The 13,517-nt window shown below is 43.0% G+C and overlaps 1 protein-coding gene across 2 annotated transcripts in view; it reads right to left on the reverse strand.

Moving 5' to 3' along the window:
• Nucleotides 1–573: 573 nt before the first annotated feature.
• The window catches only part of mxi1 (max interactor 1, dimerization protein), a 29,293-nt gene continuing 16,349 nt past the window's right edge, over nt 574–13,517 (reverse strand). For both annotated transcript variants that reach the window (XM_029438642.1, XM_029438649.1), the window contains exons 4-6: nt 4,324–4,438; nt 2,840–3,038; nt 574–2,304 (exon numbers count right to left, since the gene is read on the reverse strand). In XM_029438642.1, the coding sequence (XP_029294502.1) occupies nt 2,141–2,304; nt 2,840–3,038; nt 4,324–4,438 (478 nt within the window). In that variant the 3' untranslated portion in view covers nt 574–2,140. The remainder of the gene's footprint in view (nt 2,305–2,839; nt 3,039–4,323; nt 4,439–13,517) is intronic.

The raw sequence follows: 13,517 nt of genomic DNA on the forward strand, positions 1-13,517 counted from the left end.
AAAAAGAAAACTAAATGGCTACATTTCTTATCCCCTCCCACCCCCCCCCCCAAAAAAATAACAATAAGCCATAAAATATACAATTCTTAAAATAAGGAATGAGGAATAAGCATCAAAACGAGGAGTAAAATAAGACAGAACCAACATAAGTTAACTTATTTTCCCCCCATTGCTTGTGTTCTTTGAGGGATTGAGAAATAAATATTTTTAAAAAGGGAGGTGTTGTTTTTTTTCTTCTTCTTTCACATACAAAAGGATTCGTGTGAGCTCCATGAGAGAGAAAGACAGTGGAAAAGAAAAATGTACTGTGGTTGAAGTGCAATTCTTAATGCCAGTGGAGTTGGGATGGCAAACATTGACATCATCCAACCCGTTTTCTTCTCCCCACACTTCCTCCACAGATCACCTGACCACCAGTGGAATGCCATATACCCCCCCCCACCCCACCCCCACCAATTCATTACATTAGAAACAAGAGAAAAATAAAAATCTAATAAATAAAGAGTGCCACACAAACTCAGCGTTCTCCAACAGAAGTCATGCTGGGTCGCTTTTCCGCAACTGGATGGGAAGTTGTTCTGTCGTGTTTTTTTATATCACTTTGAAGAGTAACTTTTCTTTTCCTTCTCAGGGCAGCAACACAATTGGTCACTTTTAAAAGTTTCCAACAGCAAACTGAACAAAGTAATAGTGTCCAGGCCACATCCACTGGCACTCTGAAGAGGATAAAACCTTTCCAAAAGTTTTAAATGCACAATAAACACAGGTCAAACAGCAACAGAGGCAATAGATCTATCCATGAGCTCTAACTTTTTTTTATTTATTTTTTACTCCTTTTTAAGGTTTAATTCATTAAGCTATTTTTATGTACAAAAAAAAAAAAGGACGGTCACACAGTCTTTAGGGGAGAGGAGAAAAAAAAACAGCAAGGTGTTCAAACTGAGGAGAAAAAAAGAACTACAAGGGTTATTGCTTGTTACTGCTGGAAAGAGGATGGACATCTATTCCAAAGTTTGTTGTTGTTTGGACTTTTTTCTTGTTGCTGTTCTTGTTTTTCTATAGTTTTACTCGGTTTGTGCCATTTCTATGGACAGCTCTAAAGTAGGCAAGTGCAGGATAGCTTGTTGTAGCTGCTTGTCGAGGGGAGAGAAACCAAAACAAAACAAAACAAAACACACAAGTTACAATTTGCACTCTTTGAAAATGCACTGAGCACCCACATTCAACAGGAATGTTGTTGTTTTTTTCCTCTATTGTTTTGGTTGTGTTCCTCTGCGCTTGGTTGGAAACAATCACTGCAGACACACTTTGTTTTGCTTTAAAAGCTTAGTGGTGGTGGATCTGATCTGCTTCCCCGTTGGTTTGTTTCACAATAGCACCAATTTGAGTGTCCAAGCTTCTGCGGTGTCAAACAGAGGTAATGAAAAAAACAATAAAACAAGGATTAAATTCAGGGTTGAAGGGACATTTATCAGGGCCAAGCTGTGTTGATATGGCAAAGTTCACCCACAGTGTTGATTATAGTCCAGATTAGAAGTGCTGCCTTTTATCCAAGCCCGACACCACAACGTTAGGAAGGGCTACATAGGGACACACACACACATACACACACACACTCCACAGGAGAGAGAACCCAACAAAAACTCTAATTTAAGTGCATTTTGGATCAAATGAGGGGTTGTGTACCTCTAAAACAAATTCAGACATTTGACAGGTCGAGAAAAGAAAAGAAGTGAAATCAATCATTCATTTCAATTGCGTGGATTTAAAAATGAAGATTATGTATTTCTTCTCAACCAACTCTGATCTCCCTACAAAAGCAGATTTAAAATCGATTGGCAGTTTCACATCACTCTGTTTGTGTCCCTGGTGTCGGTGTTGGTCGGGGCGGCTCAAAGTTCAGAAGTGAGGAAAAGCTTCAGTGGAGCTCCTCCAACAGTGATTTTAGCAGCGCAGGAGGAGAGAAGGAGGAACTAAAGGTTAGGAGCAGGTGGGGGCGCTGCTGAGAGGCAGGAGCGACAGGAACGCCGTCAGCTGTGGCCGTGGGTGTCTGCATGTAGGTATGGCTGGATGGATAAACGGATGGGAGGGCCGGCGGAGTTTGGCAGGGAGGTGGTGCTGGCGGTGATGGTGTGGGGCTCTAGGAGGAGAAGGCAAGTTTGACACTGCAGGAGGAGTAGCCCTCGTCGCTAGCCATGCTCTGCAAGCTGCTGTGGTCGTCCAGGTCGCTGGTGCTCGCTGTGCTCACACTGTCCAGTTCTCCATGGGAGAACTCTGTGCTTTCCACGTCCACCTCGATCTCCTCTGCAGCCGGGAGAGATGAACAGAGAGAAGGTGGGGGGAGAGAAAAGAAAGGGAAACTCGTTAGTGTAAAATACATTAGTGCCAAGATAATGGGGTTGCTCTGCGGACTAAAGATATTCTATATTTGTTGTAGACTTAACAAATCCATACATATCAAATGTTACACTATGTGTCATCTTATAGTCAAACACTTCACATCACTGTACTGCAGCGGCCCATCTAAATAAATGTGTGTATATGTATCCATGGTTCAGTTTCACTTCAGGTTGGAATGACAAAAATTAATGAAGGCTTTCATTTAGATGTTTGTTACTTCAGTGAACCAAAGTTGACTTTCAAACCTTTCAGGAAGCATTTGCGATTTAAATCTCTGTCCAGCAAATGTTCATTATTTTCAGCACCTGACTTCACATGCAGTCCCAGCGGGACCAGTAAAACCTCTATGTGGTATGATAACCCCGACAGCAGCTGGAGGGTTTGATTGCCTTGTAGTCTGCAAATTAAAATCCTGTTTAAAGACTGCGGCCTCACTCACCTTGGTCAGAGTCAGAGCGGTCGGAGCAGAGGGTGGAGCCCACACTGTCCATGCGTATCCTCTCCCCATCCCCTGGGCTGCTCTGGGCTGCAGCACCGCTGCCTCCCCTCAGCAGCTCCAGCTGGCGCTGGAGGTGCCTCTGCTCCCGCTCCAGAGATTCCAGCTGGTACTGGCTCTTCCTGTCTGCATCTTCAAGTTTCTGGTCAGGAGAAAGAGAAGGGGGGGAGACAGAGAAAAGGTTAATTATGTCTACCAAGGCCCCGTGTGAGAGGAGAATGTAGAGATAAAGTGCGAGTGTGTAAGAGGAGAGGACAGCCAGATAAAAATGATAAGAAGAAGATGGTGACGAGACATAGATATAAGAGTGAGAGAAGGAAAGCTGGAAGAACAACTTAGGCAGTGATACTGAAGATAGATGATGTTTGGAAATTCCCTTTATGCCAAAAGGCTGTCAAACGCAGCACAAAGCAAACAAACAGCAGCTGTTTTAGCATTCACACACTAAACTTGTTGTGTCCCTTGGACTTTGCTCCTGCCAGCTCTGAAACCCCTAAATGATTTCCCTCACCTGCTTTGTTTACAGCGTGTCGGCCCGTTTACCCGCTGCCTGTTTACACCTTGTGCAGTGACAGTGTGAGCGAGGGCCGCGGCAGGGACCGATACAGCCGTGTTGCACTTCTAACCTTGTAGCCTGAAGTCACGGTCGCCGACAGTGACGAGCGTGACTCCCGGCGACGGACCAAAACAATAGGCCATCAATGAGACATGGAGAGACTCAAGTTGACAGCAGCAGAAGTGCAGAGTGGTGACGGCAGTAGTGAGGGGGGGCTCACAACAACAATATCGGCTTTATGTTACGTGAATGCACGCTACGCCAGGCTTTTTCCATGCAGACTGCTCAACCCCAGGCAGTCACATGCCCGTGTTTTAATTGGATGGGAAAGCGTGAAGCAGGATGTCTGAACGTGTTATATGCTCAGGCAGGGGAATGATCACCAGTGACCAGCTGAACACTGGTTACATTTCTGGTGAAGGTTGTTTGAATATGCTAATATTTAATGCTGTGGGAAATGTATTGTATTTATCTACAGCACGTTTTGGTCAAAACATTTGGATGGACTTATTTATTGATGGACTTTAGGTCTTCTCTTTATTGGATGTATTCGATTTAAACTACTTACACATTCATAAAATAAAATGATCCATCCAAAGTCAATTACGATTGCAAAAAGAAGCAAAAGGTCAAAACAAATCCAAGCAGGGATTTATTTTTCTGCATCAGCATATAATTGCATTGTTCATCTGTGTTGCAGAACACTTTGTGTGAATCATCTTCACATTTTTATTTCTTGGGTGGGTCAAATGTATTTCTCATGCCACCACAGGTCTTGCTAATTATCTTTCTTAAATTATGCATGTTCTTCTTTCGCCCTGCGGTTCATATTTATGTGTCTTTAGCTCTCTGTGGGCTAGCTGTCCCGTACCTTTATGTGTGCTTTGGCTTTGTTGAGCAGGCCCAGGGTTGTGTGGCGGTTGCAGTCTGGTCCCAGAGGTATGAGGGCCTTCAACCTCTCGAGACACAGCCGCAGGTGAGCTCGTCTGAGGAGGAAAGACAGAAACAGAAAGAGAAACAGAAGGATTAGATACATGACAGCGTACAGTAGGGAAGGGCTGAGGCCAGGACAGTAAAATGTGGAATGTTAATACTTTGTTAAATGTGTGTTAACAACGTGTTAGTTGTTAAATGTCACCTGGGAATCTCCACCTTATATCAAAGGTTCTTAAAGGGAAAGTTCTCACTAAAACACTGTTTAAAGCAGCTGCCCTCTATGTTATTCTGTGGTATATGAACATGAACAGGTAACTGGCTCAACACAGATGTCCTTTTTAAAAGCAGCAGGTAAACACAAGCAGCACTTTGTCATCTCGGGATGCAGGCTCATTAAGACACGCTTTACTCTCTTTGAGAGAATCCACCAGCTGCCTACTGTGCTCATGTATTGTAAATCCCCAGCTTATAGTTCAACAACATGGCGGGTTGCATATGATTCACGTCTTGTGTAAGCCTCGAGACGATACATTATCCTCTGCAGGTATTTCTTGCACCCAGCTTAAGTTTCCATTCTCGCCTGCATTACAAACAACAAGTTTTAGCTGTGAGTGTGGGGGGGGGGGGTGTAATGGTATTTCCTGGACTCGTACACTCCATCATCCTGACAGTCCCTTATCCCATGACTGCAGACAGGCCGGGGGTACTATCTATCCTGCTAATGGCTCTGAGTTGAGAGGTAAAGAGTGATAATTGTGGCTATAACACAATCAACGCTCCATTAGCAGGAGCTGCCCTTTCAGCTAGCCTGAAGGGAAAAGTGGAGAGACATTAAGAGTCAGTGGACTCACCTAGGACCTCGGAAACAATCTCTGGGGGAGCCCAAAGGAGACAAGCCCAGGGGACCGGAGCAGGAATTCACCTCACTGATTACGCTGGGCTAGACTGCTCTCTGCTACACTCTGCTGCTTTAAGACTAGTGGAGACATGCGAGCACTGGTGTATATCTGTCTGTGTGCATGTCAGTCTGTGTGTGTGTGTGTGTGTGTGTGTGTGTGTGTGTGTGTGTGTGTGTGTGTGTGTGTGTGTGTGTGTGTGTGTGTGTGTGTGTGTGAGAAGGGAAGGTTCAGCTTTGCATGCATGGGGCTGATAAGAACACGAGAGAGCCAATGCACCAGTACCGTATGCGTGAGTGTGTGCTTAAACTGCTGCATGTCTGGAGAGTGAAAGAGGAGGTGCTAAAAGTTTGGAACCCAAGACACGTACACACTAGAGCTGCAAAGATTAATTGATTAGTTGACAATTATTAAATTAATTGCCAACTATTTTGATGATTGATTCATCGGTTTACGTCATTTTTAAAAGAAAAAAAAAATGTGAATCATTTCTGGTGTCGTTACTCATCTCTGACAGAAAACTGAAAGTCTATGTTTTGGACAAAATAAGACCTCAACTTGAGCTTTGGGAAACACATATAAACCTTTTTTCACCATTGTGTGACATTTATAGATTTTTAAAATCGATATTATAGATAGAATTTGTGAACAGACAGACAGAATGTCAAATGGTGAAAAATGTCAAACATTTTATAGACAAAAATGTCAGAAAATAACAATACAACTAAAATCGATTAATCGAGAAAATAATCGACAAAAAACATAATTAATTGCAGACCTAGCACAGCCTGGGAGTTTGTAATGATGATCGGTGCAGCTCAGGTCATCGGTCTGTGTAATCAGTTTTATTTACAGCAGAGAGAAAAGTCCACCTTCTTTATCTTTGAAATGTCCATCTCAGTTTGTCTCATCTGAACCCCAACGCACGCACGCATACACGCACACGCACGCACACAGACACGCACACGCACACACAACCGCACACGCACACGCATAAGCACGCACACACACACGCACAGATATCAGCTGGCAATTAATCACTTTCTATTCTTTCACTGCAGCCTGGGGGGGATACACGCCGCTCCACCTGGGAGATGTCTAGGACACGCTACATAGAGGACAACATGGCAGAATATCTCTCTCAGTAATTCAAATACTGAGTATTTTGTTGAACACTGTGATTAGGATTATTACTTGATCATGTGGAAACGAGCCATTTTACCGCAATGTGCCATGTTTGCTCTGTAACCATTTTCAAATTAAGTAGGCCATGTACAGGGAATGTTTGCTGATAGGCCAATTAATTATTTATTGTGCAGCTGTAGCTGAAGAGCTGACACAAATATAATTTCACGTTACATGCAAGAACAAACTTTCTCGTGAACGTTCCCATTTTTATCTTTAACAGTGTGCACTGTGTACACTGTAAGGACATCTTGTACGCTCTTACTTTTTCAGAAGTTAGACAAATATTTTTCCACACGCAAGGACCTGGAGTGCCTGATAAAGAAGTCTGCGAGGGCAGGGCAGGACACACCGGTCATGTATGGGCCTGTATGGGCCTGTATGTCTGTCTATCTGTCTGGCCTGTGAGGCGTTGGGTTAACAAACGCCAGACACCAGATATCTTCTCTCTCCACTACCCATCGAGATTAAAACAGCTATCTCGGCAGACAACTTCAGATAACCAGTATTTACTCCTCCCTCCCCTCTCCCTGACCCAGCTGACATGATGAACGTACAGAGGAAGCGAGGGGGGTACGCTGACCGCACTGGCACAGCAGAGTATCGACACATATCTCGCCTTCGCTATGACCGTCCGAAATATCCCATTATAGTTCTTTGCGCTAAGACTTCCATAAGTGAGGCGTCACTCGTCGGGCTGCTGAGGCACCACTTTTTGCAGAGTCAGTGTGAAACCACTAACACCCTTACACACCCTTATGACGGCGGTGGCGATGATGAGGAGTCTGCCACGCTGTCATCTCTTTCAGCACTTTGAGTCCTGGTTCTGACATTTTCACAGCTACCCTCGTGTACTGTGTGATCTCTTGTTACAGCCACATACGCTACTGGGTTGGCAGCATTCAAACACCCTCTCTCTCTCTCTCTCCGTGCTTCTTTTTGATAGACAGACATGCGAGACGTCTGCGTGACATTTGTGCTAATCTCTGGACGCATGACATGCTCTGCTGTGGAGCACTCTGATAACTACAGGAGGTCAAAGAAGCCCCGAAAAGCATAAGAGGGAGTGAGGGAGGAACAGTGTGTGACTGTGAGAGGGGAAAGAGAGTGTACTAATGTGTTATTCATGGCCTTCACATTTAGGCTGCCCGCTAATGGGAAGTCAAACAACTGGAACTCTTATTCTCAGCTGGCAAGTATTGCAGAAATCATTCTCGGGAGAACAAAATGATTATTTCTTTAGAGCAACAGGCAACTCACACTAATGGTAGAGACTGGTTCATCATGTTAGTCTGCACCAGCAGCGTTATCTCTAACTGTCTCACTAAGAGGTTAAAGGTCATAAACTCATAGCTACTGGTGTTGACCCCAAGACAGGTCACTAATCTCTGAAAAGGCTTGTTTATCATTTTGACCCACAGTCAAAGACTTTAAGCCTTTTGCATCTTACTATACGAGTGGCGGCTTGTGGCTATAAATACCAGCGCCTCTTCTTGTAGCCACGTAGTACAGCAACAGAGTCTACAGGGGTTAAACTGCTCTCCCGAGAGAAATGCCAAAAGCAGACCTAATGGCACTTAGGTCTAATTGGCCGTTATACAATTATTTAGAATAAAAATACCACGGATACAATTAGGGGTGCAAATCTTTTGGTATGTCCCGAGTCAATTCGAGTCTTGGGGTCACGATTAGATTCTTGATACAGTACATAGTATCTACTAGAGTCGGTTGCGTGCGTATTAAAGCAGTGTGGCAAATTATGGCATTAATGCAGAGTTAAGTGTGTATAAAGTGAGTTTTTACATTTGAAAAAGGTTATATCAACTGATTGTAATAATGTAAACACACAAAGACAAACCTCAAACAAAAGGTTACATGTATTCATGCTAAACCTGCTCAAATAAACACAAATCTGTAGCTCAAATAAACACATTTTACTAAAATGGTTTTTAGTATTTTGTCAATTCTCAGGGACTTAAAAAAAACACCAAATTGTTAGTCAAGTTGACATATAAAAGAAACTGACACCTTCCAAGTACTCACAATAATCAACCAAAGCAAAACAACAACAATGGGAATTAAAAGCCACAACTGCAATGAATGAGAGGATCTATATGACAACGGAGTGCACAAGTACCACTAATGCAGACTAATAGTAAAAGGCAATGCTCTGCCCTTTGTATTTCCAGTGTCTTAATCAATGGCAGTGAGCTGTAGGTTGCCTGAATGAGGAACTCTTCATCTGTAGCGGATTACATAACACGTGGCCAGTTGCTACCGGGTCCTGTGCTCCAAACTGTCACGCACAGCAGGGATGTAAAATCCCTCACTAACAATCAGACAACACAGTTTTTCCTTGTATTCAGTGGTGGGGAGATTCCTGGCAATGCAAGCGAATGTAATTTAGTTTTTTTGCTGCTTTGGGGGTAGACCTTAGCAAACAGCTGCTTTTGAAATCCCACACTCTCTCCGGTAGTGAGGCAGTGTGGACTCCAGTCTTAATACGGATCGATTCATAATGCAACTGGCTCTTCAAAAGAAACCACATCTAAACGCTGCTGCTGATCTCCCACAAGTTCACGGGAGTTACCAGGAACTCACAGCGTAAATGTGTGCCGCTTGTTTTATAAAAGAGCTGTATAGACGGGAGCTTTCACTTGTTAATGGAAGATGGTCAGTTTATGTTCATACTTCTCCTACACACTGAAACCTTCATTAATGGTGGCTTGGTTTAGAAAACGACCCTGAAACATTATAAATGATTGTTGAAATAAGAACGATTCAACAGGTACAGGTATTAAAGCATTACATTTTTGCAAAAACAGATCCAGGCAAAAAATGTCTTAAAGAATTATGCATACGCCAGTTAATTCATTACCCTGCTACACACCCACCAAACATAGGAGAATCTAAATCCTGAAGGCACAACCTGCAGGCTCACAGCCGGCCTTCCCTTTCCTCCTGGGACAATGGGGCTCTTCCACTCTGCCAGTGTGTGTGTGTGTGTGTGTGTGCATGTGTGTCGCTTTCTTGCTTGTGTGTGTGTTCCTATGGCTTGTGTTCCTGATGGGCCCCAGATGGGTACGCAGGCAGGCAGCTCTGCCTTTTGGCTTTGACATGTGAGCGAGCAGCCAGCCGGCCCCGGGTCACTGCACCAAACCTTTTTCTCCTCATCCACCACCCTCCTCCTCCTCCTCCTCTCATCCCGGCTCCCAATGAATCACATGCAGGTCCTGCTCTTTTTTCTCCAAAATCCCACTACTTTCACTTTCACTCTTCTTTCTTTCTTTGCATTTGAACGGTCAAGTAAGACTGAGAAACTTTTCATATTAAAAACAAATCTGTCGTCATTTCTGTTCTGCTCTTCAGCTCACAGTAGCTGTTCACTTGTTCTTGAAATGAGTCAAAAACTGCCTCCAATGTGATTGAAGCGGAGTCCTTTTTAAAGAAGCACTTTGAAGCTCTCCCTGTTGGTATGGGAGAGCTGCCCACCACAGCTCTTACAGAACCTACGCACATCCTATGTACATCTCTCGTCAGTACAGCGAGCAACAGCTCTGCACTCAACCTCCCTCGTCCTTGTATCATCTCAAGCACACACACGCAAAGTGCATGTGCCTTTGCATGGGCACTGAAGGGCGCGCGGACACACACACACACACACACACACGCACACACATTCTGATATCTCTGTTGTGACAAACCAGTGTCAGACAAATAGCCCTTTAAATCTTTGTCAGCGTGACATGAAAAAAGAAGTGTAGTGGCAGCAACAAGCAGTACCTCCATCAAGATGACAAGAGCAACCAGTGCAGTAGAGTCCCGGAAATATTCCAATGACTCTCGATGGATAATGCAAGAGTGTGTGTGAAGTGTGTGTGAGGGTTTTGTTAACATCCTCAGTCTTGTTAAAAAAACTAAAACATAAAAACTGTGTATTACCACGGGACATTTCCCACAAGCAAAGGAATCTGTTTTTATTAAACTCAGGAACTTAAAAAAAAAGTCTGCTGACTGGATACATACTAGCCTCCAGACTGCAACAACTTGTGTACAGAGTTAATTCAGTCTATGAGAGTAAGTAAAACAAGGCGTATTAATGTTCAAACTTATTACACGTGTTTTCAATCCATTATCAGCAATTTGCCAAATGGCTTTAAGGACCCTATAGTCCCGCAGTTAGTTCCTAAAGCTCTACATTATCTGATGCTAATATCTAATCTTCCAGCATTCTCCCTTTTCATTTTAACAGTGCACACATTGGCTCAATTTTCTTTTTGTTGTGCAATTATGTTATTTTCAAGGTTATTATTTTGACTAAATTACTTGAGGTACTTTTACAGCATTACTCGATGGCTATGTATACAATTAAGGAGCCATCTATATAATTACTATTTTCTTCTGTTACTTTCACAAACTCAAAGCCTTACTTGTTTATCTTTCATGTCTGCTAAACAAACAGAGATTTGTGCAAATCTGATGCCTGGCGTTTCCTGTGGGCATGAGCATTGAGAGGGGAAGGGGCTGAGCATGTTCATGTAAGTGTTCTTTGTGTGTGAATAAAATAAGTGGCAATAAAAGAATACCTTGGCCTGATTAGTGACATGGATAGAATGTAATATTTTCTTCTTTTTCCAGGAACCAAAAGCAGCTGAAAACAGCACTGAAAAAACAACCAGAGCTTCTGCTTATTTTTTATTCAAAGTCCTCTGGAACCAGCACCGTTAGTCGAGGAGTGAACGATGGAGAGAAGAAAAGAATATGGCTGCCCTAGATTCCAAACTTGTGAATACATAAATAATGGATAACTTCTCAGGCCATCCAAGATGTCTGACATAATTACTGGACGTGCTCTTAAAAGGGGAGAGTCACATTTCCAGCCCAGATACCAGTCAATACACTTCTCATTGGCAAATCCCACACTCTCTCAAACCCATTTAACACACACACACACACACACACACACACACACACACACACACACACACACACACACACACACACACACACACACACTTTGACCTACTTCTAATATGTGCAGAGGGGGAGGAAATGTGACCCTTCACCCAGTTATTACACTAATTACACATCACCAATGACCGTCTCTGCGGTAAATCTGGCAAATTGACTTGCAAAAGGAAATTAAGACGTCAGTATATGGGCCCTCTTAGGGAGAGAAAAATAAAAACTTGACTTTGCGGTTCTATTGTTCCTCTTCTGCCTTACTCCTTCGCGGGTGTCGAGGCTCATTTAAAGCAGCCGAAAATCATAATTCACAGCGATGTCAAAGATTATTGAAGTCATTAGAGTATTTTGAAACACAAAGCCTCATTTAAAGTAGACTAAGCCATGTCCATCTTGCACTACATTAAATTAACGGCAAATGATCTCACTCTATGGTGGAAGGCAATTAAATCAAACAGAAAATGTGGGCAAAGAGGTTTGTTTTTTCTATGCTCTGAGCGTTATTATCCAAAACATTCCAAATCCATTATTTCACGGTTAGAACTAGCAAGCGTAAGATGCCGTGGTTGTGTAAATGGTTCGGAGCAGTTGCTCAGGCGAATCCCATGTAAGACTCCCTCTCTACCAGATCATGTATAGTGAAACAACATGTGGCACAGGGATCCATACTCTGCAGATGGTGACATACAATATACATAGAGACGGGCAGGGCTCAAGCCACATGGCAGCCCATACATTTGTTCACCATGATGCTTCGCTGTGATTGGAGGAATCGTTCTTCAAACACATTCAAACTGTTGAAAACAGATGATCAAAGCTAAAAAAACATAAATATTTTTTAAACTCCTGATGGTTTAGTGCAGTGGTCCCCAACCACCGGGACCACCAAATTACCCACAGTACCGGTCCGTGGGTCATTTGGTACCGGGCCGCACAAAAAGAATGAATAAAGAAATATTTTATTTTGAAAGAGGTTTTATTTTGAAAAATCACCTGATACATCCTTCTGTGCAGTCTGTGTCTCTTGACACATGTCAAGACCATAGGTCAGACGCTCGTCTCAGTCATGTGATACTTTACTTAAAAAATTAAGCCCACAAGCAACAATGAGAGGAAAACAAATGAGCTTTTTTGGAAAAGGGGAAAAGACCCAATGAGGAGACAGAAGAAGAAGATCCTACGACTACGACCAAGAAAAAGAAAGCTGCATTTAAAAGACAATATCAAGAGTCCTACTTAAAATACGAGTTTATCGCTACAGGTGATTCTCATGCGCCACTCTGCATAATACACAGGCTCAGCAAATGAGACATGGAAGCCTTCATAACGCCGGCACCTGGAGACCAAGCACCCGACATTAAAAGACAAGCCCCTGGAGTTTTTTGAAAGAAAAAAACGTGAACAAGAAGGACATAAACAATTACTGATGGACACCACATCAACACATGCGAGTGCACTGAGAGCGTCATACTTGGTGACTAACTGTGTCGCTAAGAGAAGAAACCTTTCACTATTGGTGAAGAACTGATCCCCCTATATTGGACCGGCTCGTTGCAGAGACACAAGCTCAGGGCTCCCACTAATTCAGCGTAATGTTGAGTTTTTTATGCACTTTATATTTGTTTTTATGCCGGCTGTATCATTTTATTTCGTCATATTTATCCCCCCACACTTTGAAGGTCCGTGAAAATCCGTGAAGGTCCGTCTTACATGAAAGGTTGGAGACCGCTGGTTTAGTGGATTAATGGAACATAACTCTTCTATTGGATATTTGGTATCTTGTATCAACACCTGGACTATTTTCATCTAATTTAGTTTTTCTGGCATGGAAATACATTGAAATAAAGTACTTGCATTTGGCTTGATTTATAGTGATATAGAATGCAATTATGTGATGAAGAGAATAAATCTGAAATGTGTATTAACAGGCGTGCCCTACGCACTGTAGCCTACACACATGAGCATTTATAGTGCAACAGAAAAACTGCAGGAAACACAACGGTTCTCTGTGTTTGCTCACCACCTTTGTTTACTGGATCGCTGAGTTAACACAAAGAGCAGGGTTGTTTTTTCTGCTAAGGAT

Source organism: Cottoperca gobio, chromosome 1, assembly GCF_900634415.1.
Source record: "Cottoperca gobio chromosome 1, fCotGob3.1, whole genome shotgun sequence".
Taxonomy (NCBI): Eukaryota; Metazoa; Chordata; class Actinopteri; order Perciformes; family Bovichtidae; genus Cottoperca; species Cottoperca gobio.